Raw genomic sequence first — 26,740 nt, 5'->3', positions numbered from 1 at the left:
CAATCGAGGATACTCTTCCAAGCCCTGGGTCATATCACGTTAATCATTAAAGATATCTACACTATCATAAGTATTATACACCCAAGATGTAGTTATAAGAACACACTTCCTCATTTGCCCAAATTCTTGCGACACTCATCACAATACCAAGTTCCTAAGGGCTCTCTGGTAAGTCCTACACATTTCCAATGAAACCACTCGTATGGGCAGTTGTCATTATCACAAGCCACCATGTCTCCATGGCTAACGCTTCGACAAGTGCAATACGTCTTCATGTCTTCACCTCCTTCTTCATCATCATCTTCATCCGCATCCTCTTGTGAAGACCGTGCCATCTGTCGTCGAGACATATGAGCGTTTTCAGAATCAGACATATCAGCACTGCTGAGCATCGATTCTTCTTCTTCATCATCCGCTATACCTGACGCTGGAGATCGAGACTTCTTCCTCCCATTGCCGGATACGGGTTTCAAGCGGTTTGCACTCGAGGATCTCTTTGTCGGCTTTCCAGGTGCATTATGCGCTTTTATCTTGCGTACTTGCTGGTGTGGTGCAACCTTTTTTGTAGCAGGTTTCTTCACTCCGGTTGTTGAACGGGGACCGGCGCTACCTGCCCGTGATACTCCCGGAGTCCCGGCCTTAGGGGTCCCAGGGCCAGTTGATGACTGCCGCAGGTTTGAGGGAGCAGCAGGCAGCGTACTAATTGATCCATTTAATCGTCGCCGTTTGCTATCAGCTGCTCCAGCAGATGATTCACGGCGCTGCTGATGTAGTGCTGTGGCCGCTGGTGTAGCCGGTGCCGAGTTGCGAGCAGCAGCTTGGGTAGCAGCAGCAGCCCCTACCGGTGCACGAGAATTAGTAGTATTGTTCAGTCTCTGAGCAAGGTTATATTGTAAATTCATGTTCCCTGATGCGGCATTCAATGGGGTGGAATAAGACCCTTCATGGGTAGCAGCTTCAGGGAATATAGCTTTAGGAGTTTCACGAAATGAGTCCTTATTCTGGAAGAGAGAAGGAAGCGGTGGATCGTTCGAGAGAAGACCATCATTTTGAAGCTCGCGGATTTTCACGTCGAGTCGCTTGATATGTCGGTCCAGCAGAATGCTTGCTTTATCGCTCAGGATAACCTTCTCATCCTGTAATACTTGGCACCGGTCCATATTTTGGAGGATAGTCTTGCTATATGCTTCTTCTTTCGGGTTCAAGGCATGACTTCCATTTATTTTGATAAATTTCTGTAAACTTCCGTCCCTCGAGTTAATAATCGCGCGACAATCTTGTATTATTTTATCTTTGGCTTGGATCTCCTCCATGAGATGGTTTATTTCTGCTGGTAAGTTTGCCACTATTCAATAGAAAAGCTGTCAGCCAATGACTCTACTAGCCAAAGTGAAGTAGTGATATACTGCACTTACCATTGTGGACAAACTGCTCGAGCACAGAGGAGCAATCCTCTGTATGTGCCATGGCAAAATATCAAACACAAGTCCCTGAGCTCCTTGCTAGCGTGGGAATCCCTGAAAAGCAGATAAGTTAAGTTTCCTGAGTAGGCAAAACAAACACGCAGGCCTCCGGAACAAGCTGTCTTGCAACCAACAGTTAGTGTTACTGTCGTAAATCAATAAAACGCCGTCAATGAGAAAATGATGGAAGGTGAAGGTTGCCTCATTAAGGGGCTGAGTAATCAATCACCTGATAAAAGCTTGGCGCCACTTACCCAGATCACTTGTCCATTTTAGGACTAGTTGGGATCATGCTCCGCCATAAGCCGCACTAGTCCTGATTTGGTGTATAAACTCTGCTGGCCTCTGATTGGCTGCTCGTTTTGATGGCCCAAATTTATCCGCAAATTCCACGTTTGAGCTCGTCCAGCACAATCCAAACAACGTCGCAAGAGCAGCCAAGTCACAGACACGCAGATATTAAGAAGCATCCCCGAGATATAGCAATAATAATAGCTAAATATAGCTGTTTATGGGATAGAAGACCGACAGACGCCTGTACTTGACCATGGGCCGATCCGCCATTGTCCAAGAATATGGCCCTCCACCCCTCGCCAACACAACCATCACATTTGACCGCAAGACCGCTGATGAGGTGGCTCACGACATCATTAAAAGGCCGAAGGGGTACAGAGTGTCATGGCACTCAAATGCAACTGTTGAACCACACCATTTTGGCCAGTCGCACCCTATGAAGCCATGGCGCCTGACGCTCACAAAGCAGCTTGTCATGGCCTATGGGATGCACCACGCCATGGATCTTTACGTCGCCAGAGCAGCAACTTACGATGAAATGGCCGAATTCCACAGCACAGATTACCTCGACTTTCTGAGCCAGGTTATTCCCGCTGATATGGACAGCGCAGCGCAACAGGATCGGCTAGCCGGGTTCAACTTTGGCGATGACTGTCCCATTTTTGACGGCCTTTATGACTACTGTGCTCTTTATTCCGGTGGAACCGTCGATGCTGCTCGAAAACTTTGCAATAATCAGTCAGAGATTGCCATTAACTGGTCCGGTGGATTGCATCATGCCAAAAAGACAGAGGCAAGCGGGTTCTGCTACATTAATGATATTGTACTCGGAATCCTTCAGCTACTAAGACACCATCCCAGAGTGATGTATATTGACATCGATGTCCACCATGGAGACGGAGTTGAGCAGGCTTTTTGGTCAACAGACCGAGTTCTTACCGTTTCGTTCCACAAATATGACAAGGATAACTTCTTTCCGGGAACTGGTCCGCTTGATAGCACTGGGCCAACACATCCACTCAATCCTGGTGCTCACCATTCTTTAAATGTCCCCTTAAACGACGGAATCGAAGATAATGATTATGTCAACCTTTTTAAAGCCATTATCGGCCCATGCATTACCACCTACCAACCTACTGCGATAGTCCTACAGTGCGGTGCCGATAGCTTGGGATGTGACAGACTTGGTTGTTTTAACCTCAATATTCGTGCTCATGGCGCATGCGTTGCCTTTACAAAATCGTTCGGCCTACCCACCCTCGTTCTTGGCGGTGGAGGATATACTCCTCGCAATGTCTCTCGGCTGTGGGCTTACGAGACAGCTATATGTGTTGGAGCTGAGGATCAGCTTGATCCCAAACTTCCCGAAACACTACCCTTTCGCAGCCATTTCCAGCCTGACTGCTCACTCTTCCCGCCGTTATCAGATCTACGGAAAGTTGAGAATAAGAATACCAAGCAGTACCTAGATTCTCTTGTTGAAGGGATATTGGAGCAGCTGCGATACATTAACGGTGCACCTAGCGTTCAGATGAGTGTGATTCCACCGGATATATTAGGCATTCGCGAGGAAATCGAGAAGGAAATTGAAGAAGAAAACCAGTTGAACGAAGAAGAAAACGAGGACCGAGGAGTAAACGGGACATCAAGTCGGCGAAAGGATGCAGAAAGAGGGATTGCGACTGCTGGTGAACTTTATACATGATATTTGGGCAGTATGATTCGACTTTTGTCTGTCTACTTCTCACCGTTTACATTTCTTCCCTTGCATTGGAGTTTAGGTGTTCCTGAGGCATTGGTTTCTGATGGGGATCCCTATTATGATCAGGAATGCGGCACCTTATCCGCGGTGCCTTTACCTTTCGTTTGTACAGGCAATGGCACCAGTTGCTCTGGAGTTTTTTTCTTTTATTTCTTTAGATGGCCATTCAGATACCCAAAACACTACCCTATGTTTGGTACTAGCATTAGACCCTAATACATGACTTATTGATGGCTTCTTCGATTCCATCAGCACTAATTACCCGAACTCCATGAGCAGCCATATCCATCTTTGAATCCTCCCAGCCCTCGTCCGGATCCACACACTTGGTGGCCTCGTCAATAACGTAGGTCCTGAAGCCACGGTCCGCAGCATCAATGGCCGTAAACCTGACACAATAGTCCCCCGCGAGCCCGACGATAAACACATCCGAAACCTGATGCTCATTCAGCAGAGCTTCAAGATCATGGCTGGCTCCTCCGGCCTCCACGCAGTTGCTGTTTCCGAACGCATCAGTAAAGGCCGAATACATTTCTACCCGTTTGTCCATCCCTTTCCTGACCATGGCATCCAGCTTTTCAGATTCGATTTCAGGGATGAAGCTAGCTCCCTTGGTACCTTGGATGCAGTGTGGTGGCCACAGCCGCTGTGTTTTAGTCTCATCTTCAGCCCCGGCCACAGGGTTTTTCGTGTCAATCGTCGATGTAAATGGTACATTCGACGGTGCCGGGTGGTTCGTGGCAAATGATATATGGCTCTCTGGGTGGAAATCCTGGGTCCCTATCTTGACCACGAAACCCGTCAGAGAGAGTAGCTTGTTGATCAACGGGGCGATTGATCTGCCGTCCTGGATGGCAAGAGAGCCGTCCTGTTGATTGTATTTTGATAAGTATGCATTGCTAGGTCCTATAGTAGTATGAGCAGACTGGTTAAATGGCCGGAACGCACAGGTGGACAGAAATCTTCCTGCATATCAACCACTAGCAGGGCAGCTCTCATCTGGGTGTCTGGCTCCATGTTTGCTTTGCTGGTGCCTGAATAGATTTTCTGTAGTATGTTCAATGAGTGATCAATATCTGCTAAAAGGATAAGTATGTTGGTGGCAAATATGCACAATATATATACACGCTGCGATGCATTTGAGTCAGTAACGGCCAGCATGCATGTATGTAATTTTAGCTTAAGAAAGTGCAACTAGCTTGTGGCAACTCCAGAACTTTTTTATGTTTGTCAATATGATCAAACTCACTCTTTTTTTTTTTTTTTTTTTTTTTTTTGCTTCAGGTTTATATTATTGGATTCGATATAGATCCATAGACTGTACACGGCGCTTTCGGCTAGAGGATATGGCCAAAAGCTCGGAGATAGCTCCCACACAGGCCGAGCCGGAGGGGCTACCGTACTGGCTGGTGAATGTACCCCGGGATCGATGGCCAGCTGAGTGTCCAGACTATCTTTGCAACCTGCCGGCGAAGAATATCAGTATCCTGTCGACTCCAGATAGCGAATATGTTCGGCAAGACTGGGATCTAGTACGCCAAATAATCGGTGTGTTTCTCGTCGACAGATTCAACCTAGTGATATCTCATACTCAACTGACGCTGGCCTGGGCAGCCTCCAACCGGATTGATCTGTTCCGCCGTGTGCCCTCTGATCTGAGAAGATATCTTGAATATACGTCCTACGTCAAATCCAAGTATGGCTCGGTCATGAATTTCGTTGTCCGCGAGAGGCTGCGTTGGGAGAATAATATGGCACCCAGAGGCTCACGGCCATTCGATAACCCCGGTTTGTGTTGCTCGAACTCATCCTATATCTTTCTTTTTCTAATTTTTTTTCTCGCTTCTTTCCTTTTACCTTTTTTTTTCTTTTCTTTTTTTCTTTTTCTTTTTTTTTTTTTAATCGCTTGTCCCGCCTCCAGCCGGCCGTTTATGCATAAACTCCAGCGTCGAGGGGGCCATTTGATTCCTCTGCAGGGCCAATATACCAACATTATTTGGTAGCATAAGCCGTTCTCGCTCTTCTACTTATTAAAACCTGTTGACCTTTTTTGATACTATGCAAGCTGATAACTAAACTACCGCGATGCACTGACACTGACTGCATTACGGGCGATATCCAGATGACCACAAGATCCTATACAACGACTGGCCCTATGGGGTCGAAGAAGGAATCGTCCACCTGGTAGTGTGGACGAAGTTTACCTTCGAGGACGATCCGGTAGCAGACGATCTCACGCCTCGCGCGCGAAAGGAAATTGACGACTTTGTGGATTCGACCTTTCGCAGCAGGGTTCCTGCAGAGAAGGTATGCATAAATGAAGGAGGGGGTCCGAAGTGTGGTCCAAGGTCACTTCAGGCACACACACACGCACACACACTCCTCAATCCCGCCGCGAGTTATTCTTCCCCCCTGAGTGAAAGCCGTGGTAAACTGACATCGTCTCTCTTGGTCTGCAGGTCATTTGGTTCCGCAACTGGAAGTCCTTAAAGTCTGTCCATGCTGTTGAGCATTTCCATGTTATGCTGTACCGGCCTGATATGGAATTTGTCCACGAAGTCACAGATGGGGATGTCCCGCTGATTGACAAGGGCCTGGATGAGTGAAGGCATATGTGAGTACGTCGGTACTCGGGAGTAAGCCTGCCTAGTGACTGAGGGATCTCCCACGATCTTCTATGAATCTTGCTGTCTTTTTCTATCCCTTGTTCAGGTCTTGTGCCTCCAAAAGGGACCAATCTTGCCAGTGTTTGGCCATTTTCTTTTCATATTACCCAAGATCTAGGACTACTATATACAGACCGTAGACACAATAGAACTGTTTGCATGAGCAGTACTCTGTAGGACCTCGGAGGAGCAGAAGTTGGCTATTCAGGAGGCAAAAATCCGCAGGATCAGATATTCAGTTGACTGCGTCATATCGAGCCATAATCCATGCAGAAGAAGCCAGCCAACATGGCAAAGAAAAGCAAAGAAAAGGGCCCCGCGATCATCACTTAGTTAACTAATTCTTCCCTATGAGCCGATTGATGCGGGATGAGAACCAGCACCACCAGCACCACCACCAGCAGCCAGGGCGAGGGAAAGAAAAGGGTATTAGCCATTAGATATTCCCAGGCCTCCATGTCCCCGTCGCCTGACCTGCTTGCCGGTGTAAATAGTAACCCAAAGGCCCCCCTGAGATATCTCTGTATACCATAGAATATAATTAATATAGAATCGACAGCCAGCGACTTGCAGCGCAGGTCACTTTTGTATGGCGTGCAGGCGGGCGGAAAACCCCTCACGCAGGTAACTCGTTAACTAGTCAAGTTATCCTCAAGCAAAAAGGAAAAAGAACCGCCGGTCTTTCTTCCAACGTCACCGACTCGCTCGCCTCGCCTTGCTCGCTCAACCCTTTTATATTCCGAACAGCCCAGGATTCGCGATTCACCAGCTCAGGGGAAGCGGCAGACACGAGCCTTGCAGTATCTATACGCTCTTCTGGCCATTCTCCTGCTGTTCACGAGTTAGTATAACTCCGTTGTTCACCACTGCGCCGCCGTCGACCGTCCATCCCGCCGCATCCCAGCTTTGCCTCCTCGACCATCCTACTGTCAATTCGCAGGTGCAAAGCCGATCCTGCGAAAGCACTCAGTAGTCAGCCAGTTCAGAGAGCTTTCCAGGCTGCCGTTTACCTGACCTGCAGCTACAAATCTGCTTTCCCTCGTTTCCCGGCCGCTCGAACGTCATAACCACTTAACTAGCTAGTTTTGTTACGCTTTGATGTCTTACTCGCCCTGAGCTGCTGAGCATACAGACATAACCATCAGGCAGAGAGCACGCATAGCTAACCAGCCGATACCGCTTATATCTATTTCTACCATGTTGCCCAAGCTTCCAATACCGGGGATCAGTTCCCACGGCCATTCACCCTCCAACTCTGTGTCACACCGCCGGACCCCAACGAACAACAGTACGTCATGATAGCCCTAGAGCTGGAGAGCTGGAGAGCTGCACAGAACTGCCTTTTCACCCTCTGTCTCTTGTTTGCTGGAGCTGTTCGATCGCCGTTTCTTGAACCACGCTAACCATGGGCTCCCCGCATTTGTTGGAATTAGGCAGCCGTTCGTCGGTAGATGAGTCGAGCAGACCCCCTACTCCGGGAGGGGAAGAAGAGATCGTGGAGCCGGAACAAGGAAACAGTGAGTTTTGGTCTAATTTCTGCCGAAGATGCCTTGATTTTGGAAATCAGGCATCCAGGCGATGAAATAGTTACGATGCTAATGTGCTATACCCCCACTGCTTGCAGTACTCTATCACATCATCTCTCAGCTGAGGCCTGGGGCTGATCTGAGCCGTGTTGTGCTTCCTACGTTTCTTCTGGAGCCTCGATCAATGTTGGAGAGAATTACAAAGTACGTCTCTTGTGTCGTGGTCATTGTTAGAGCGTGGTGGTGGTGGATGAGGATTTGGTAGGCCCAATTGCTGACTTCTTTAGCTTCATGGCCCATCCCGAGACATTATTACCGATGCCTGAGATTGACGATCCCCTCCAACGGTTCGTGTCCGTGGTTAAATTCTACCTCAGTGGATGGCACATCAAACCTCCGTAAGCCTCCAAATCCTTTGACAAACAATATACTCTGGCTGACAGATCCAAAACAGCGGTGTCAAGAAACCCCTTAATCCTATCCTGGGAGAAACATTCACAGGCTACTGGGAATATCCCGATGGCACCAAGGGCTATTATATTGCTGAACAAACGTCACACCACCCACCCAAATCCAGCTACTTTTTCATGGCACCAGAGCATAATATCAGAATCGATGGTACTTTAAAGCCGAGGAGCAGATTCTTGGGCAATTCCGCGGCAAGTATGATGGAGGGAATCTCATACATGGAGTTCCTGAATCGGGGAAAGGAGAAAGGCCATGGCGAGCGATAGTAAGTGGCCTCTCCCCCGAATATAACCGAAAAATCTTCTAATTTCTCTTTTCAGCATTATAACCCAGCCAAACATGTATGCCCGTGGAATTCTCTTTGGAAAAATGAAATATGAGCTGGGAGACCACAGCTATGTCAAATGCCCAGAGAACCATTTTGTTGCGGACCTGGAATTCAAAACCAGGGGTTACTTCTCCGGGACATATAATGCCATTGGAGGTACGATCAAAAATGACGAAACCGGCGAGGTGTACTATGAACTATCAGGTCTCTGGAACGGAGAAATGTTCATAAAGGATGTCACGGTATGTCGACTCGTATCTCGTTAGACAAGTACCTCTTACTAAATTCCATGAACAGACTGGACAAAAGGAACTACTCTTTAACGCTACACATGCAAAGCACACTCCCCCTCTAACTCGACCCCTTGAAGAACAATCAAGCCGCGAGTCCCAAAAGCTTTGGCGCAGCACCGTTCAAGCGTTGCTAGAGAGGAACCAGGACCTTGCAACCGAAGAGAAGACTAAGATTGAAGACCGTCAGCGAGAAGAAGCTGCTGCTCGGGCTAATGAAGACATCGAATGGAGACCCAAGCTTTTCCGTGCCGTTCAAGGAGGTCCCGGAGGGTCTGAAGAAGGAAGAGAGAACCTTGACTGGATTATAAATGCCCACATGTAAGCTATAACTCCGAGCCAAATTCCCTCCTCTGTATCCGCGTGAGGCTGACATTATCTTAGTGATCCTCATAACCCTTCTAAGGCTGTAGAGCAAATCCTCGCATTCACTGCGATTCTCCCTGGCCAAAAAGTAAACCACGAACTTGATATTCCCCCACAAGCGCCAAAATCAGTAAAACCCAGCCAGGTTCAGGAATCACTTCTTGACCTTGACAGTAATGATGCTTCGCCAGGGAATGCACAGCACAATCCCCAGCCTTCCGAGGATCTACTCGGGAATCCTGTTAAGAACCATAATGGAAGTAATAACCCTGCCGGTGTAGGCGCTGGCTCTGGCATGATGGCTCCTCTCCAGCCGAGTATGTCAACCAACAATACGGCGCAGCAGAAGCCCACTCCGAACCCCGGTATGGGTGGACTTTTTGATGCCAAACCTTGAGTGATACCCTCAACTTCCCCTTAACCCCTGTTGTTGGCGATACAATGCGTATCCCCCATCGCCCGCGTGACAACTCATTTCATCAAACCTAAAAGGATGAGTCTGACTGGTTTCTCCCTTTTCTGGGTTGGAATGGCAATGGCATGTTCTGGCCCTTCATCAGTGCTCATACTTTAATCGACGGGTATACTCGATATGAGCGCACTCTTTCGTTACTCAGTTCAGACATGCATTCGACAACTTTTTTTTTTTTTTGGCTTCAGCTGGATGTGCATGATGCCGGTAACTAGGTTAAGGATGTCATCTTTGCGTCCTAACATTAATTTCCTCCTTCAACCTCAGAGCCGGTGTCTCTTGCAACCGAATCAACTCGACTAACGACATCATATTGGGCCATTCTTCTCTCCATCCCTCACCTGTTTCCTTTTCTCGTTCTTGCATTCAGCATTTTCGAAACACCTCTAAGCATGGCTAGGGTATCCAAAAATTATTAAAGTGGAACGGAGATTACTTGGATGTAATCGGGAGTTTTTGATGCGCTGAGATTTCCCTTGATCTAGGGCAGATGGACATAAATAAACATATATTACAAACTAGATTATATATTTTGGGGAGTGACGGATATACTTGACATGGTATTACGATGATCTAAGTAAACAATCTTCTTTATCCATTCATTGTAAAGGCTATAAATCTTTCTTGATTAAAACATAGAGATACGTATTTGCGTTGGAAAAGTGTAACGGGGGCGGTTTATAAACGAGCATTTCCCGTCCTTGCGCTATCCCCATATACAATCCGGCTGTCCAAGCTCGCTTCATCTGTCCATGATGTTGAAGAAATGACATATCTGAGGATCCAACGTCTAGCAATCTCTTTAGCAACCCCATCACCATCTCTAGACGCATCTACGATGAGCAGACAACCGCATACAAGCCGCTCTAAAACTTTCAGGCATTTCCTGCCATACCAATTGAGTTCTTCTCTATCCTTTGTTCGAACGTATGATAAGAATTCAGCCCATAGTTGCTGGAGAACAACCGCCTCATCACTGAATGAGTGTGTCCTGGCTACCCTTAGGCCATGGGCCACCCAATTATCCAGGGCGTTCAAGCAGTCCGGACCCTCGCTGCCTTTTACAACTCGCATTAAGTCATCAGCCATGACCTCCGTAGTTCCTTCCCAGATGCTGAGGACGCAAGTATCACGGAATATCCTGGCAATATTTAGGATAGGATCTTCATTTTCAAGGTAGCCAATCCCGCCGAGATTCTCCATACTCGCTCGTACCCCTTTAATAGCACGGAGCGCAGTTCTTGCCTTTGCCATAGGTGTGAGCAGCCGGAGTAATGCAAGGGTACTATTTTTATCTCGAGGCAATATATTTGTTTGTGCCGCCATGCAGGAAGAACTGCTTCTGCCTTCAGAGATACCAAGGAGGGCAACAATAAAAAATGTCAGATGCATGCTTGCTGCATATTTGACGTGGTCTCTTGCCAGTGTTCTCACGTATGATGGCGTGTCTTGAAGGAGCCTTCCACTTGTCACTCTTACTTTAGAATAAGCTCGACAGATAGCTAATGACCTCCCCCAATAGCTGACTGATGCGATGCAGTTTCCGGTCCTGGTGATGTTGAGAATAGTTGAGATTTCTTTCACCCCTTGCCCTTCTTTGCCGACAAGGTAGCCTCTCATCCCCTTTATCTCCAATTCCGCAGTAGGAAGTGCTTTTGTGCCAAACTTGATTTTTAACCTCTGGATACGAACTCCGTTTAGTTCGCTTTCCCGGGGATTTCTCCCCTTAACTTGCCTTCTTAACGGTGCGTAAAAGGCACTGATGGAATGCTCCCCCGTTTTGGCTAGTATAATGGACATGTTTGCATCCGTAGCCGAGGAGAACCATTTAAACCCATCAAGTCGCCAGGGACCTAGTGGCATGCCCACGGAATCAACCCCATCGTCCTCCTCCATCTCTTCAGGCGTAAGTTTGCGGGCTACAGTTTCAGTGCCGCGCACGTCACTTCCACCCGAACGCTCTGTCATCCACTGTCCGCTTGTCCAAGCAATAGCTGGGTCACAACTTGTGAGCCTTTTCAGCGCCTCAGCAAATATCCGACCATTTTTACTGTCAAGGTGTCTGCTAAGCAGTTTTGCAGCACCATCCGTCATGCTACCTGGGCATGTCACCATTGCCGAACTTGGAGTCCAAAGATGAGTTTTGATGCCCTTGGACACTCGGGTATTCCACTGTGTACCGTGGCCAGTCAATCCCGGCTCAGGAGCAAGCCCCACAAGGCTTTCTCTAATACTGATTTCTAGAAGTGCACGCCATCCTTCGCCAGTAACTAGTGGATCCTGTTTATTCTCAATACCAAAAGTAGACAGTGGTTTCAGGTATGGCTGATTACGTTCAGCCTCAGCGGCATAATCAAGAACTGGCTTGGATATTACCAGGCTAGAAAATCTAGTAAAATCTTTCTCCAGGTTCGGTGGCAGAGGGGATGGCAGGTGCAAAGACACGATTCGACGAAGCACTGCATCCTCCTGAATTTGGGGTTGAATTGACGGCTGGACTTGGAAAAACCCTTCCGTCGAGCTTGATGCCTTCATAACTTCAAAATATGACAATTTGATTTCAAGATAGAAAGTTATCCTGGTAGTGACAATGTAGAGCTTCATTGACGTCTTTGGCGGTTACCTTTGAAGTGAAAGTTACCCGGGGTACTTAATATGGGGTAAAGGTAACTATGTAACTACCGAGGCGGCAGCTTAACCGGGGAAAGCTTGTGAATAGCCATGGTAGTTGTAGTTACATCGTTGGTCGCTATGCCCATATATAACCTTGTAGTATCGAAAGTGCGAGGCTGTAAAAAGGTTAGCGACCACACCAGTAGACACTCCCGATTATTAATGCTTGCTTACGCCCTTATTAAAAGGGACTTTCACAGGTCGTATAGAGTATATTACTCTGTACCACGCGAGGGTTGAAGAAACGGTTCCTGGGTCTCTCTTGAAGGATACGGCTTCTGGGCCAGGATCCAACAACCCCAGAAACAAGCCCCCTTTTTCCACTTTGCCAGCCAGTCAAGAACCGACATCTCTGAGCCTCTCTAAATCTCAAGACCTTGCGGTCAGGACTCTTTTATATGCCCATATATCGTATCTATACGTATATCTTTTTGACGTTCTTTTTCCTTTCTTTTCCCGAGACGTCGAGATAGAGTGGACGGTGAGAGAGGTCACATGCCCCTTCTCTCATTGGCCCAAAAATTCTCGAAATTCTTTTTTTGTGGCCGCTTGGATGTTTCCTCTTATGCGGGATTGTTTCGCGGCCATGAGCTCATTGCTCCCTCGCGGCTGATCGCGAGGTTGCTTCTCTCTATATATAAGTCCATATACCTCTTCGAAGGCAGTTGGTTGCCAATTACCACCTCCATCCCTCTCTTCGCGTTTTCTGGAAGCTCCTAAACATGGCCCAGTCTCCTTCAGCAACTGGTTCAACAGATGTGCCAATTTCACCGCCTCCCCAGGTCAACGGAGTCTCCCATGCGCCGTCTGTGGCCTCGTCTACTGCTCAATCCGTAACCCCGAATGGCCATGAATCCGGAAACCAAAGCGAAGGCGCCGAATCGACGGCCAGAAGTTCGGTTCCGAGCAACCACGGGGCTGGCTTTGTCTACTCCAACCACGAAGATGACCATGAGACGGACTTTAAGAGCGGGTATAATGCCGTATCGAAGGAGGAACCAAAGGAATTTGCGAACACAGACGCGGATGGGAAGCAGATGCCCGGTATCCCTGAAATATTGGAGATGCTGGCTACTATGGAACGAAAGTTTCAACAGATGGAAGCCAGGATGGACCAGCTAGTCCCACCACCCGTTGATGAGCCGCCGTTGATTTCGCAGATTCCTCGTTATGTCCACAACCCGGAGATTATTGATCGTAGCATCAATGCTGAGGTGCCTGTCGAAGATACAATCACTGCTTTCCGCTCCCGAGCGAGTCTGGTGGCGCGCGCCAAAGTCCTGCATATGGCAAAGAAATTTCCAGACTGGAAAGATCGCGTCTTCGAGCAGGCAAAAGCGGCAACCTGTCTGCCGATACTGGAGGATGGACAGGAGGTTTGCCCTCCTGATTCACAAGTTCATCCAAAATTGTGGGAGGTTCAAAATGAATGGCTCTACGATTTTATGTACGAGTCTATTGGCCCACAGTTCAAGGATGAAATTTTCGAGCCACCAAACCGATCAGCGTACCTTCTCTGGAGGCAGATAGAATCATATTGCAGCTTAGTGAATGAAGATGACCGGCGATATCTCATTCAGAAGCTCATGACCATCAATGCCAAGAACGATTTTGATTACATTTCAACGTTCTACAGGTACTACTCCAAGATAAGGAAGCTGGGCTTTATTATACCAGATTGGATGGCTCAAGACTTGCTTTATCTGCGAGTCTCCGAGAGGGCAAGGGAGATGATCCAAAATGAGATCGATGCCGCCCGCAATGCAAAAGATGGGCCGTTAACGCTATCGGTCGATAAGATGGTTGCACGGGTTCTGAGGCCAGCCTTATCACGAGGACCGAACGAAGAGGAGCCTCAACCCGAACCTACTCCATCCGTGACTTCCTCTGTTGCCAATGGTCCTCATTCTGCAGGCTCAAAACCAGATAGTGTCAATGCGTCAGGCTCTCAAGCTGACCCCATCGATAAAAAAGGGAAGGCCACTTGCGGATATTGTTCAATGCCTCATCATTCAGAGGATGGATGCTTCTACAAGTACCCGGAAAGGACCAGCCCTGCATGGCAGAGAGCCCACAAGAGTGGCATTGAATTCTTTAGGAAGAAAGCCGAAGGCCGAGAGCAGCCTGAATCGAAAGAGCTGCAGTCGGTCACCCAAGCTGTTAAAAAGATCCAGATCGCGCAAAAGCCTCAGTCTGAAGCCGCGTCTGAATCGAAAACAAAAGCTCCAGCCAAGCCTGAGTCAGTGGCTGGGTCAAAGATGGAGGCTAGACTGGAGCCCAGGCAAGAGCCAGTAAACACTCAACCACAGGTCAAAAGCCCAGAAATTTACAGTGAGAAGCTCTCATGCAACTATTGTGGCCAAAAGGGCCACTCAGCTAACGGTTGTCCCTTCCAATTCCCCGACCTGGAAACTGCCGATTGGCGCCAGAAAAATAAACACCTTATCGAGTTCCACGCCAGGAAAGATAAACTGCGAAAGAGAAAACTAGAACGTCTTAAAGCGAAGCAGGCCCTGGAAGGGAGTAAACCGGATACACCTTCCGCTCCCAAAGCTCCCCGTCCTGTGTCTCCCGAAAACTTGTTGATTTTGGATTTGTGAGGCGGTTATATACATAATTGATAACCCTCCAATTATTTCGGTTGTTTTTATTTAAGCGCACAACGGGGCATACTATGCTGGGGCTTCTTTCACTTTAGCGATGAGGTAGCATCGGGGTTACTCCACTGGAATATATATATATATATAATAAACGTGAAATATAACATCAGTATGTAGTTCCCCCGAAATAGCTAAGTTCGGGGGAGTTGTCGTAGTGTAACTAGTAAATAAAAATAATATATGCAAAAAAGAACTACGTTAATATAGAAATTCCTCTTCATTATATAAGCGGGCTATGAACCAAATTCGAATCACGTGCTGCGTCCATAAGGTCAGGTTATGGGTATCGTTATATAAAAAGCTCGCTAAGTTGAATTTCCAACTTCAAGTCAACAACGCGACCCTTGCCAGCTTTGAATCGGAGGAAAGTTACTTAGACGGCGGCTATACGATGACAACTGGTGCCAAACTGGAATATACATATTAAGGTATGTCATCAAGTCGTCAATTCCCAATTCCGCTGCTTTGTTTATTATGATGAATCTCTTTATTGGAGCTGTCCTATATCTCTTGAGGATAACTTATCATACGCAACTTACTCTCTGATTATTATTTCAATCCATGTTTTCTATTCGCCATTTTACCGTCTTCTGAATGAGTATTTGAGCGTTGGCTAACCTACTTGGCCATAATACAGCTTTTCTGGTATAAGAAGTACTCAGTGTTGAACTGTCATTCCCACTCAACATGGACGCAGGCACGCACCAGGCTATGACTATAAATCCTCCTCCGCCTCCACCACCCCCTCCACCGCCTGCGGAGCAGCTTGATATATCGTCGGCACCAAATGAAGGCACCGTAGTAAACAATTCAACCCCTCCTCATCCTGCATCAACCTCCTTCAAACTCAAATTTTGCACGGTTTGTGCCGCAAATCAGAACCGATCCATGGAAGCCCATAATCGTCTATCTGCACCTCCATCATCATACTCTGTCATCTCATTTGGCACGGGCTCCCTAGTTCGTCTGCCTGGGCCTTCTATCACACAACCAAACGTTTATAATTTTAATACCGTATCTTATTCGCAAATATATGATGAATTACAAGCGAAAGATCCAAGATTATACCGAAATAACGGAGTTCTTCCCATGCTAGAACGGAATAAGGGCGTAAAATGGGGTCCTGAACGATTTCAAGATTGGTGCCCTGGAATGCCTCGCTTAGAGCACGTATCGAGGGGTGATAAGGGTAGCCTTGGAACTGAAGGAGGTGTCGTCGATGTCATCATAACATGCGAAGAGCGATGCTGGGACGCTGTGGTGGAGGATCTCATGAACCGTGGCTCTCCCTTGAACAGACCTGTTCACGTTTTCAACGTCGATATCAGAGATAACCATGAAGAAGCCTTAGTTGGAAGTAAGGGAATACTGGATTTGGCGAACAGACTTAATGAAGTGGCTGATAAGGAGCGGCGACTAAATGGACCCAATGGATGGGATCAGGGCACCGGCGATGCCCGGAGAGGCTTTGACGAACGAGTCCCTGAAATACTTGCTAAATGGCAGGAGAAATGGCCCAACCTGCCTGCTTTGTGGACACTCTCTTGGTTTTGAGTTATTAGTTCCCGTTTCGGAGTTTTTGTTACGGTGAACGGCGGCAACAATATGCATTTCGTTTTATACGCCCGTGGGAGCGTGGAGTCATGGATGGGATGGTATTGGTATTGAGTTTTCTAAGCAATAATAAGTAAGCCTCCGCTTGCTCTTTTCATTCAACTCTTCGGAGTATATCCTTAAACCCTTCTTTTTAATACTAGTAGCCTGACAAGTCCGGCATAATTTGCATGGGTGAAGAAGCCGTCCATGCACCTGTCTTGATTCCACTGTAAACGTTGATAGCGGAAAGGCTAAGCTGCGGTATTCTTCGAAATGTGGGCAGTAATGGGTCAGGTACTTAATTGACCTACTTTAGTCTAATCAATGTTGTGCCGAAGGCATTAACCGCTCCCATGGCTTAGTAGCTATAGTTCTTCGTTTAACTAGCCACTATGATAATATCAGTCCCCAGCCTGCTGTGGTCTAGTAGCACCTCGAGAATCCTTGAAGATTCCGCCACCGAGTAGCTTCTCTCTGCGTTCTTTATACCAGTTCTCTAGCCAGGTTCTCCGTTGTGCTGAAGTCAAGCCTTCGACTGTAAGTGCAAATTCTGTCACATCCCGGAAACCATAACGAGCCGCCATGCTACAAAATTGACGTTTCATAACCTCTGGAGGAGGTCGGTACTTAAACGTAGCAGACTGTCCATTCTTCCCACGAACCAGAATGCTAGCAGGCTTCCCTTCCCTAGATTCCGGTCTGAAGACTTGTTCTTCACCAATCCTCTCGCCATCATTAACTAACTCGGCACGACGGCTGAGCTGAGCTTCAATTTTGGAAGAACCAATGACCTCTGTGTTCTCATGGGTATATTCAACACCCGCGCCTGCGAGAATAGCTTGTATAGGGTCATGTTTAAGGATTGGTACAAACTTCTTGTTTTCTTCTGCAAGTCCTTCACCACGAACCAAAGCCGCGAGCTGGCTCATTGCGAGGTCATCATTTTCATCTGGTGTGGTTAGATTAAGCTTGTCATCTCCACCATCATAATCACTCTGGCTTTGTTCTCTCTCCATCTCGAAATCGATTACCTGTACGCCAGCCTTGCTTTCAGCTATGTTAGTTTTGTTAACGATATCTCTTAAAACAACATTATTGTTCTGGTATTCGAAGAGATTTGCTAAACCAAAAATCTCTCCCTTCTGATCTTTCTTCTCTTGAACACCTTTGAAATAACGTCTTTCAGTACTAGCATTGTAGCCGATGTTTGCCTGTTGCTGCTTGTATATTTGACGGGCATATACTATCTCTTCGATGGTGCCGGCAGAAACAAGTCTAAAGACTTCCACGTCCCTAAGTTGGCCAATCCGATACGCACGGTCTTGTGCCTGAAGATCATAAGCAGGGTTCCAATTCGGGTCAACAACAACGACCTTATTTGCAGAGGTTATGTTTAGCCCTACTCCGCCTGCTTTCGTGGATATAAGGAAAACAAATTGCCGGGGGTCCGAATTAAACGCGTTAACAATGTTTGACCTGTCTTCATAGCTCATTGAGCCATCCAAGTAGCTCACGTTATAACTTGTGTGATTGAAGAGCATCTGTAGCATTTTGAGTAGCCTGACGTTGTGGGAGAATACCAGGACTTTATCTCCGTTAGCGTGCCACCATTTCAGAAGCTTCTTCAAGACTTTCCATTTTCCACAGAATTCAGGATTAGAGTAGTTCATGATTGATCCCCGGGTGCGGTATAGTTCCCTCCATTGATCCGGGACAGCAACTTGTAACATTTCCAAATCTTTTGCTTGCTTGTCTTTCGGGTCCATTGGTTGTGGTATTAGAATCGCAAGATGGTTGCTGATCTTCTGGAGGTTTGAAATAGCAGGAAATACGTAGCTCTGCCATTTACCTTCTTGGGGTAAAAACATCCGACAACACCATCCCGCTTTCTTTCCAGACCCACAGCTGCAGTAGTCAGATGAGTTCTTGATATAATCAACTATGTCGCTATCCAGAAAATTCTCGTATGCGTCGGACTGTGTTTCGGTAAGGGGGCAAAAGACAACCCTATCACTCTTTTTTGGCAACTGGTCCGCAATAAGCGACTTCATGCGCCTTAAGAAGAATGCAGGGAGAAGATTCTTCACCAATTTCCGTGCAGTCTTCCTCGCTCTGCTCAGCTGATATATTGTAGCATCATGGGATTGTCCTACTTTTAACGGTTCACATATTGTAGATTTCCAGGTAGAGATAGGTCCAAATTGCCCAGGGTTTGTCCAGTTCAGTAAGGTCCATAGTTCTTCATATTTATTCTGTATGGCAGTTCCAGTTAGCCCAATCCTGCACAAGGCATTCAACTCATTCATAGCCTTCGCAGTTTCTGATTTTCGGTCCTTTATTATGTGACATTCATCCGCGATCACACAATCCCATTCCACCATGTTAACTGCGCTTCGATTTAGGCGGTACGTGGTGTATGTAGTGATAAGGATCTCCGCTCTCCCAGATGCGGCAGATTTGAGAGCAGCATCCTTGGAGTCGCCATGATATACATCCACATGCCACCAACCCCATCGATCAAACTCGTCTCTCCAATTTTGAATAAGTGTTCCAGGGCAAACAATTAGAGTCCTAGGATACCAGGCATATTCTCCTTTTCGCCTCATCTTTCGCATTCGTTTAGCATCCCTCTCATCGCCGGTTTTACCATATGCAGCGGTAAGAAACGCAATGACTTGGACAGTCTTGCCTAGGCCCATATCATCACCAAGAATGCCACCTTTCTGATAAACGAATAACTCATGAAGAAAACCAACACCTTCAACTTGATAATTCCGGAGCCACTGAGCGATCGGAGCGGGTATCAAACCTAAAGAATATGGCAGTTGGACATCCTCATACTTACGTGACGGCTTTGCATGCGAAAACGAAGGCTTTTCTATCAGGGAATCGAGTTGTTCGTCATCTGAGAAGTGCACATCATCAAAATCGGGCGGTAGCTTTAATCCGGCTTCAAGAAGCTGTTCTCTTCTTTTGTCAAAGGCATTCCGGCGTCTTTTCAAGTAGTCAGGCAGGGTATCTTCCATCATGTCATCGTCAGAACTGAGGTCACCATATTCTCGGGGCAAGCGAGCTGGTTTGCGGCTTTCAATTCCGGTACCACGGCGGCCAACGATAGAGTCGCTTTGGATTTTTCGGCGTTTGCGCATTTGTGCAGCTGATCTTTTACGCTGGACAGTCTTACGATTCTTAAACTCTTTGTACACAGCCTCGCCATTGTTGAACTCATCGTCACTCCCTTCACTTGTGGTCTTTGACAGATCAATGAAATCATTCTCTCTACCAGCCGTTACAGGGGACTCCAGTAATGATCTCTGTAGTTTTTGCGGCTTGTCATCTTAAACCCGTTGTTATTAGTCTCATTCAAATGGCATCTACATGCACAATAGCATCACGTACTAGAGAGTGGCACGGGGCTACGACGCTTTCTCGGAACTCTAGCGACACTTGGGTAGCCCAGATCATCATCGTTACTATCTTCCGTAGTCGCGTCAGTGTCCTGCAGTTCCCAGTGAGTCGGCATCTTCTAGTCATGACTTCAGTCGTCTCTTTCGAATGGAGGCTTGATCAATCTCGAACGAGATGAAGTGACGCGGAAACGACTCGTCGTCACGTGAACTGAGCCGCCTAATTGCCTCCAGGCGCCAATACCCAAACACATGGAAACTTCAAGACGCGATGCATAGAATAACGATCTAATCGCGGCTAAAAATAGATATGTGTCCGGAGATTGATACATATACAGCTACAATTTTCATTTTTCTTTTCATTAAATTCATACTTGGGCCTGGTCTGTTAGTCCCGACAGCGCTTGGCTTATCTAATCTGTCGCTTGGCATGATTTTCACCGAAAAAGGCAAATTGCTGAGCTTCAGATAAAAAAACATTGAAGCCCTTTAAATTTGAATAACTCCTCCTTACCGCAAATATAGGCATTTCAGCTAATCCTACTGTTTTATACATGCTTCACTCTCCCTCTGTATCTCCGGTTTAATAAAATGCCTCTTGACACGTCCACAACCTACCGTCTCACACGATTGCGACTAGACGGACGACGATGGAATGAACTACGACTTCTTCAGGCCCAAATATCTACCAACCCAGCAAGCTCTGGCTCATCGTACCTATCAATGGGCAATACTGCGGTTCTTTGCACCGTACATGGGCCCGCGGAGGGTAAACGCTCAGAAACAGCTGGCGCAGCTGGCGCAGTAATAAATGTCGTTGTCAATTTAGCTGGATTTGCGAATGTGGACAGGAAAAAGAAGAGTGCTACTGGCAGTGGCGGAGGTGACAGGTATGCCATTTCTATGTCTTCTAATTGTATATTAGTGGTTAATTAATGGGTGATTAACAGGCAAGCCACAACGGAGCTAGCTAACTCGCTCCGGGATGCCTTTCAACCACATATACACGCCCATCTCTACCCACGCAGTACAATTACGGTTCATGTATCGGTCCTTTCCTCGGACGGTTCCTTGCTCGCTGCGTGTCTGAATGCATGTACTCTCGCCTTGGTTGACGCCGGTATCCCTATGCCCGGCCTACTATGTGCCTGCACAGTAGGAATGAGCGGCCGTGCATCTACCCCAGCAGTAACGGCTGAATCCGCACAAATAGGAGGAATAAAAGAGAGCCTCGATCCTCTGCTTGACATCTCTGCTCCTGAAGAAGTCGAGTTGCCGTATATGACTGTCGCCAATACAAATCCTATGCCAGACATAACTGTTCCAAAGGATGAGGAAGATGAGGAAGATGATGAATATGATGCCGAAAACGAGAACCAGATGCTATCAATTGTGCATATGGATTCGGGAGTGCATGTGTCGTATCTCGAGACCATGTTTGCAGTTGGGATCGACGGGTGCAAGCAAACAAGGGAAATATTAAACGGGGTACTGAAGGCAGCGGGGAAAAGAGTTTTGATGGGAGAAGCTGCATCCGGCCCAGATTATGACGATGAGTGAGGAACTTGAGTGCAAACAATACTTATTTAGTCTTTATCGAGAGATGCCCGAAGGCTTCCGGGTCTTGTACAGCCGAAGACGCAACAGGCATATGATGACTAGCCCATCATGCATGGCCTCTGTTGTAAAGTCAATGACGATCCCAGGGATTTCTACCTCCGTGGTGCGGAGTTTGCTCAAAACTCGCCGCTGTGGGATTCGGGCTTCCCCATTTGAACGCAAACAAGTGCTGATGCAATGCCCATACTCAAAGAAATAGACGTATGGCCATTATACATGTCATACTGCATGCCGGCATGTTTCATCGCCGGGTATCATAAAGAATGAGGTCAAATTAGAATGCATCCATTGGGGAAATTACGGCGTTGAAGGGATGTTTTTCTTTTTATCTTCTCCATGTGCAGAGGAAACTCAAGTGGCAAACGTTCATCCAAAAGTCAAACCCCACCACCTACTATCTCCCGAGGTCGATGCAATGAAGAAAACTACGAAAAAAACAAGAAAGTAGCAGAGATGCGAAATTGTACAATTGAGAGCGAGTGATACTCCTCTTTAATTTGTAGGTATGTAATGTAAAATGCCGAATGATTATGTGCTTTGTCTTCGTACTGAAACAGCCGCCTTGATATGTTGCAATCCAGAAAGAATAGGTATGGCAATTAGCTTCTTGACAGAGAAAAAGAAACGTGATCTGGTTATCCTTTCCAGCTATATCCCACCACATGTTGTTCTATCCCTTCGAGCCATACTGCCTTTTCATAACAGAGAGATGAAAAGTAGAGATAAACAAGGACCACAACGGTAAGAAAGAATCACATAGAGGATCATGCCATAACGATTTCTTTTCTCAGCAAAAGGCTAAGGCTGTGTCTATTCGGGCGAAAAGAAAAAGGCTAGCAATTGTTTACAAGACACCGCAGCTCTTGATGCAGGGCTTGTGGCTGGTCTTGATGGAGCCGGAAGCACTGCCGCAGGCCTCGAGACACTTGACGATCTCCATAGAGCTGTCATCAGCGACCTCGCCGAAGACGACGTGCTTTCCATCAAGCCAGGAGGTGACAACGGTGGTAATGAAGAATTGAGAGCCGTTGCTAAAAGTTGAGAACGCGTCAGTAACGTGATAGCAATTATGGAAATGGAGACTCACGTGTTGGGGCCGGCGTTGGCCATGGACAAGAGACCGGGGCGGTCGTGCTTGCGGTTGAAGTTCTCATCGGCGAACTTCTCACCGTAGATGGACTTTCCACCGGTTCCCTGTATACAACTCAGCGTTAGCCACTGGTCACCAGACTATATAAAACAATAAAATGACAAGAGACATACATTTCCACGGGTGAAGTCACCACCTTGGATCATGAAGCCTGGGATGATACGGTGGAAACCAGAGCCAGCGTATCCGAAGCCCTTCTCGCCGGTGCAGAGGGCCCTGAAGTTGGCAGTGGTCTTTGGCACAACATCATCATAGAGCTTGAAGTTGATGCGGCCAGACTGAACTATAGAGAGCAAGAAAAACAATAACGTTAGCGTGCTGTATAATTTATAGCTTTGTCTGCTGCCCAATTGATGCAATATCACCGCCTGGGAGCCCCTTTGTGGTAAAGAGAGTAAACAAAACACAGGAAAGAGGGGCAGAAAGCGGGACAACAGCAGCAGCAACATACCAGAGTTGTTCTTGTCGGTGTACTCGACCTCGAAGTAAACGTTAGACATGATGGGCGAAGTCTTGTGAAACGACCTGGATAGTTTTGGTTGAGATGCGATGGATTGGAGAGTGTGAGGACGACGGATGGAAGCGAGCAAGAAGGAAGAAGAAAAAGAAGGACGAGCAAAGGCCATGATGGCGGCGACGGGTGGCAGAAAAACAGAGGTGGGGTGGGGGGGCGGGTTGGAGGGGTGTTTGCACTGTTTGCTTTTGATGATATAATACAAAAATGAATAACAAATTAGTAATACAAAGTCTCTTACTAAGAAGTTTGAATGGAAGAGAAAGGTCGCTCTTTCCTTCTGCTTCTCTGGGGCTCCTTCCTTCTCTTTATACTAGAGGATCATGTGACTCAGGGGCGCGGGAGACCCACATGGGAGGCCAGGCCCAAAGAGGAAACGAGGCCAACGAGAGAAAAAAACTCTTCTGCATGTTTCGATAGCTCATACCTACGAAGGACGGCCTTAGTAGACATGAAAGCGATGCAGGGAGAACAGATAAGAGGTAGGTAGCATGATTGCCCGTAACTGACATTAAAATAATAGTCGGATATACGAAATACCTATCTATTGAGAGAGAATAAAAGTACATCCATCCGATCTCGTCACCGTTGCCCGTAAGTCTCCCGCTGGGGATAAAATAATAATAATAATAATAATAAAAAGGGAATATAAGAGCGATTGCAACTAGTGGCTCCGAAAGAGAGAATCGAACATAAACGTAGAGCTGGATCCCAGAAGAAGTTTGCAAGAGAGAAAAGAAATCAGTCGCCAATGAAAAAGCAGGTCATTCCGCTGGACAAGTAAGAAGCAAAATAAATAAAGAAGTAAGTCTGTAAGGTGGTGAGATGAGAATCATATCAATAGGAATGATAGAAGAGCAAGATGAGAGTGAATGGGTAGGTTGGAAGTAGGCATTGAGTGTATAAATCGGTTAACGGAAGTCATCTTCCTCGCTGTTCTGGCTAGCGTACTCGATCTGATCGATGCGCTGGACTAGCTCCTTCGTCTCCCGGGCAATTTGGAAGGCGATGGGTGGAAGTCTGCTGTTCAGTTCACGAATCTCGGTTCCGTCAGTGAGCTTGCTAACTTCAGTGCGTATGTCGAGCAAACTATCGCGAAGTCGTGCCAGGATCTCAACGACAGGGACTGCTCTGTCACGTAAAGCAGGGTTGGCGTTAGGTTTAGCCATGGCTGTTTCTGTAGACGTGACGACCTTCTCGACTGCGTCTGCAATAGTGTTGATGTGCAATTGGATGGCGGAGACGGAGTCCTCCCCGCGGATACTAGCCACGAGGGATTGTATGGAGTGAACCAGAGAGCTGGTCTGATCTTCAAGGTGGAGCTATACAAAACTGTGTTAGGCATGATCAAGGGTGACTTCTAGTGTTATATGGAGTATAGATTGGTGTAACTTACCCTAAGCTCTTCTAGGTCTTTGTCAGGAGATAGTCCCGGATAGCCATGTTTAGCGCCCGAAAGTCTATTTCGTGACATTGAATGGGAGTTTGTTCTTGACCTTAGAGATGGCGGAGAGCTGATGGCGCTGTAGATGGATTCATTACCGCTGAACCTCGTCAGGCTGGGAGCCACACTGAAATATTCCGGCGACTGCATGGGAGGAAGTTGGTCTTCCTCTCCTTCATCAGCAAGCTCGTCCTCTGGTGTGGGTCTGATCTTCACCTTTCGAACCAGCTCGACAATAGCAGCAGTCAGGTGGGATGCAGCTGCATCTAGCAGAGAGACAGGAGACAGGCCATTGGAGTTTCCGAAGTTTTTCGAAGCCGTAATCAGATTGTTCGCTGTGGCTGACACCTGTGCTTTGGCTCGAGCACGGATTTTTGTCAGCTCGTCATCGGTAGCTGTGTTAACATTAACAGCACTGTCGATATCTTGTGTTATATACCGAACAGCAAGTACAACCCCTTTCATCTGACCCAACACGAGGGACGGCTCGTCTGAACGCGCAATGCGCAACAGCTCGTCGATGGCCATTTGGAACTTAGTGATATGTACGTCTTTAACCAGTCCGTCAGGCTGGGTCAGCGCGTTATCTTTTGCTATGGTGTTCGCGTCGTGAATGTTATCAGGTAGCCCGATAGAAGAAGATCGTAAATGTCGCAACTGCGTTTTTGATTTTGCATAGCGATTCTTCCAGTGCTTGACCTCTGCCTCCAGCCGATGTACGTCCCGTATAAGACGTTCTTCACGGTCCCAGTTTGAGCTGTGACCGTCAGACAGCGCTCGCATTTCTTGTAAGAAGGCTGCTGCTTGTTGCCGTACTTGCTCAGTGACCTCTTGTTGTTGCTTGAGCTTCGCTTTGAGGGATTCGTGCTCTCGGTCGAGATCTTCAAACCGGCTTTTCCAGTCATCATCACCGCCATGGGATCTGCTACCGCTAGCGATGTCATCAACAGATTGCTGCTCCTGGCGAAGCTTCTCTAGTTCCATCTCTGCGTCCTTCTGCCGATCCCGGGCCTCCTCGAGTTGAGAGAGGACTGCATTGTTCAGATTATGCGTATTAGACAGCTGCTCTTCTAGTTCACGCTTCAATTCTTCATATTCTGCCTTTTCTGCCTTCCAGCTCTAAGGATTCCATTAGCAATCTACTTATATAGAAGAATTGGAAAAAAAAAAAAAAAAAAAAAAAAAAAAAAAAAAAAAAAAAAAAAAAAAAAAAAAAAACCTACGCTTGAGCTGTCGTTGGATTTTCTGAGAGGGTTGACTTCTTCTTCTTTCTCTTTGTGCATCAACTCCAGCTCTTCTACTTTCTTTTGCAGCTCTGATACTTGGGCCTCGGCGTCAGCAAGTTTCTTGTCACGTTCTGCACTTCCTGCGCCAGTCATCAGGTCCCTTCTATGGTCAAGCACTTTATCCAGCGCAAAAGGCATCGCTTCGTCGATCATCGTCATCGTCAGCGTCATCGTCTTCCACCATTGTACTCTTTATTGGGCACAACTGTGTTATTCTGGAAGGACTTTTGATAGGGTGAGTTGTCCGGCATGCCTTCACTATTTATTCCCAGGCCGGTCGCAGAAATAGCTCCGAGAGAGCCTTGTCGTGGGGGAAACCGGTTACCTGGTCCGGGACCAGAATGGTATCCAGGGCCTCTCGGGCCCGGCGGAGGGCCGCGAGAACCGTTTGGTGTACCCGGGTATCCGTATCCTTGCCCATTGGAGTCGGGTCGTGGGCCACCAAAGCGCCCACCCATACTAGGTGCAGGACTAGCCCTTCTGTTCATCTCTGGCCCGGCAAAATGTGGGAACCGTCTCTCTAGTTCGCAGAAAACGTCTGTCGCAAGGTCTTTGAAACGCTGGTCCTGCAGGGAAGACAACTTTTGGCGTGCCTGGTTTCGCTTTTTGTGATATTCTTGCCGGGGGAGTAGGTGAGGAGGAACCTCTGGCCGTGGAGGCCCTGGGCGAGAGGCAGCAACGACAGCTTGCCGTCGGAGCAGTTCATCGTAGACGTCGGTACTCAGCTCAAGGAACAAGACGGGTGATAGCCGTAG

The 26,740-nt window shown here is 47.4% G+C and overlaps 14 protein-coding genes across 15 annotated transcripts; 8 read left to right on the top strand and 6 right to left on the bottom strand.

The window, feature by feature from the left end:
• Window positions 1-110: 110 nt before the first annotated feature.
• On the bottom strand, window positions 111-1,313 carry TERG_06868 (uncharacterized protein; the record flags this gene model as incomplete). Its single annotated transcript, XM_003232830.2, has 1 exon — window positions 111-1,313. One exon carries the CDS (start codon window positions 1,311-1,313, stop codon window positions 111-113), a length of 1,203 nt encoding a protein of 400 aa, XP_003232878.2.
• Window positions 1,314-2,010: 697 nt separating this feature from the next.
• TERG_06867 (uncharacterized protein) lies at window positions 2,011-3,462 on the top strand (the record flags this gene model as incomplete). The annotated part of the gene is made up of 1 exon (XM_003232829.1): window positions 2,011-3,462. One exon carries the CDS (start codon window positions 2,011-2,013, stop codon window positions 3,460-3,462), a length of 1,452 nt encoding a protein of 483 aa, XP_003232877.1.
• Window positions 3,463-3,724: 262 nt separating this feature from the next.
• On the bottom strand, window positions 3,725-4,536 carry TERG_06866 (uncharacterized protein; the record flags this gene model as incomplete). The annotated part of the gene is made up of 2 exons (XM_003232828.1): window positions 3,725-4,387; window positions 4,468-4,536. 2 exons carry the CDS (start codon window positions 4,534-4,536, stop codon window positions 3,725-3,727), a joined length of 732 nt encoding a protein of 243 aa, XP_003232876.1.
• Window positions 4,537-4,865: 329 nt separating this feature from the next.
• Window positions 4,866-6,125, top strand: TERG_06865 (uncharacterized protein; the record flags this gene model as incomplete). The annotated part of the gene is made up of 3 exons (XM_003232827.1): window positions 4,866-5,307; window positions 5,642-5,826; window positions 5,979-6,125. 3 exons carry the CDS (start codon window positions 4,866-4,868, stop codon window positions 6,123-6,125), a joined length of 774 nt encoding a protein of 257 aa, XP_003232875.1.
• Window positions 6,126-7,590: 1,465 nt separating this feature from the next.
• TERG_12468 (uncharacterized protein) lies at window positions 7,591-8,445 on the top strand (the record flags this gene model as incomplete). The annotated part of the gene is made up of 4 exons (XM_003232826.2): window positions 7,591-7,702; window positions 7,810-7,915; window positions 7,999-8,109; window positions 8,166-8,445. The coding sequence occupies 4 exons, from the start codon at window positions 7,591-7,593 to the stop codon at window positions 8,443-8,445; spliced, it is 609 nt and encodes a 202-aa protein (XP_003232874.2).
• A 73-nt stretch (window positions 8,446-8,518) lies between these two features.
• Window positions 8,519-9,560, top strand: TERG_12467 (uncharacterized protein; the record flags this gene model as incomplete). The annotated part of the gene is made up of 3 exons (XM_047751421.1): window positions 8,519-8,749; window positions 8,805-9,118; window positions 9,182-9,560. 3 exons carry the CDS (start codon window positions 8,519-8,521, stop codon window positions 9,558-9,560), a joined length of 924 nt encoding a protein of 307 aa, XP_047607065.1.
• Window positions 9,561-10,401: 841 nt separating this feature from the next.
• TERG_12466 (uncharacterized protein) lies at window positions 10,402-10,815 on the top strand (the record flags this gene model as incomplete). Its single annotated transcript, XM_047751420.1, has 1 exon — window positions 10,402-10,815. One exon carries the CDS (start codon window positions 10,402-10,404, stop codon window positions 10,813-10,815), a length of 414 nt encoding a protein of 137 aa, XP_047607064.1.
• A 2,047-nt stretch (window positions 10,816-12,862) lies between these two features.
• On the top strand, window positions 12,863-14,908 carry TERG_06862 (uncharacterized protein; the record flags this gene model as incomplete). The annotated part of the gene is made up of 1 exon (XM_003232824.2): window positions 12,863-14,908. Exon 1 carries the CDS (start codon window positions 13,031-13,033, stop codon window positions 14,906-14,908), a length of 1,878 nt encoding a protein of 625 aa, XP_003232872.1. The 5' UTR covers window positions 12,863-13,030.
• A 747-nt stretch (window positions 14,909-15,655) lies between these two features.
• On the top strand, window positions 15,656-16,522 carry TERG_06861 (RNA polymerase II subunit A domain phosphatase ssu72; the record flags this gene model as incomplete). Its single annotated transcript, XM_003232823.1, has 1 exon — window positions 15,656-16,522. One exon carries the CDS (start codon window positions 15,656-15,658, stop codon window positions 16,520-16,522), a length of 867 nt encoding a protein of 288 aa, XP_003232871.1.
• A 443-nt stretch (window positions 16,523-16,965) lies between these two features.
• On the bottom strand, window positions 16,966-20,087 carry TERG_06860 (uncharacterized protein; the record flags this gene model as incomplete). The annotated part of the gene is made up of 2 exons (XM_003232822.1): window positions 16,966-19,901; window positions 19,964-20,087. 2 exons carry the CDS (start codon window positions 20,085-20,087, stop codon window positions 16,966-16,968), a joined length of 3,060 nt encoding a protein of 1,019 aa, XP_003232870.1.
• A 475-nt stretch (window positions 20,088-20,562) lies between these two features.
• On the top strand, window positions 20,563-21,531 carry TERG_06859 (uncharacterized protein; the record flags this gene model as incomplete). Its single annotated transcript, XM_003232821.1, has 2 exons — window positions 20,563-20,861; window positions 20,922-21,531. The coding sequence occupies 2 exons, from the start codon at window positions 20,563-20,565 to the stop codon at window positions 21,529-21,531; spliced, it is 909 nt and encodes a 302-aa protein (XP_003232869.1).
• Window positions 21,532-22,435: 904 nt separating this feature from the next.
• On the bottom strand, window positions 22,436-23,367 carry TERG_06858 (peptidyl-prolyl cis-trans isomerase, mitochondrial; the record flags this gene model as incomplete). Its single annotated transcript, XM_003232820.2, has 4 exons — window positions 22,436-22,622; window positions 22,679-22,785; window positions 22,855-23,024; window positions 23,193-23,367. The coding sequence occupies 4 exons, from the start codon at window positions 23,365-23,367 to the stop codon at window positions 22,436-22,438; spliced, it is 639 nt and encodes a 212-aa protein (XP_003232868.2).
• Window positions 23,368-23,615: 248 nt separating this feature from the next.
• On the bottom strand, window positions 23,616-26,123 carry TERG_12465 (uncharacterized protein; the record flags this gene model as incomplete). Of its 2 annotated transcripts, XM_003232819.2 has the most annotated exons (3): window positions 23,616-24,577; window positions 24,652-25,818; window positions 25,923-26,123. In XM_003232819.2, the coding sequence occupies 3 exons, from the start codon at window positions 26,121-26,123 to the stop codon at window positions 24,167-24,169; spliced, it is 1,779 nt and encodes a 592-aa protein (XP_003232867.2). In that variant the 3' UTR covers window positions 23,616-24,166. The 2 variants fall into 2 exon arrangements, with proteins under 2 accessions (XP_003232867.2, XP_047607063.1); XM_047751419.1 differs by having other exon boundaries at window positions 23,616-25,818.
• A 29-nt stretch (window positions 26,124-26,152) lies between these two features.
• TERG_12464 (uncharacterized protein) lies at window positions 26,153-26,473 on the bottom strand (the record flags this gene model as incomplete). The annotated part of the gene is made up of 1 exon (XM_047751418.1): window positions 26,153-26,473. One exon carries the CDS (start codon window positions 26,471-26,473, stop codon window positions 26,153-26,155), a length of 321 nt encoding a protein of 106 aa, XP_047607062.1.
• Between the last annotated feature and the right edge of the window lie 267 nt (window positions 26,474-26,740).

This window comes from Trichophyton rubrum (genome assembly GCF_000151425.1).
Source record: "Trichophyton rubrum CBS 118892 genomic scaffold supercont2.8, whole genome shotgun sequence".
Classification (NCBI taxonomy): domain Eukaryota; kingdom Fungi; phylum Ascomycota; class Eurotiomycetes; order Onygenales; family Arthrodermataceae; genus Trichophyton; species Trichophyton rubrum.
Note: the sequence above shows the minus strand (reverse complement) of the source record. Positions and strands in the feature narration are given on the sequence as shown.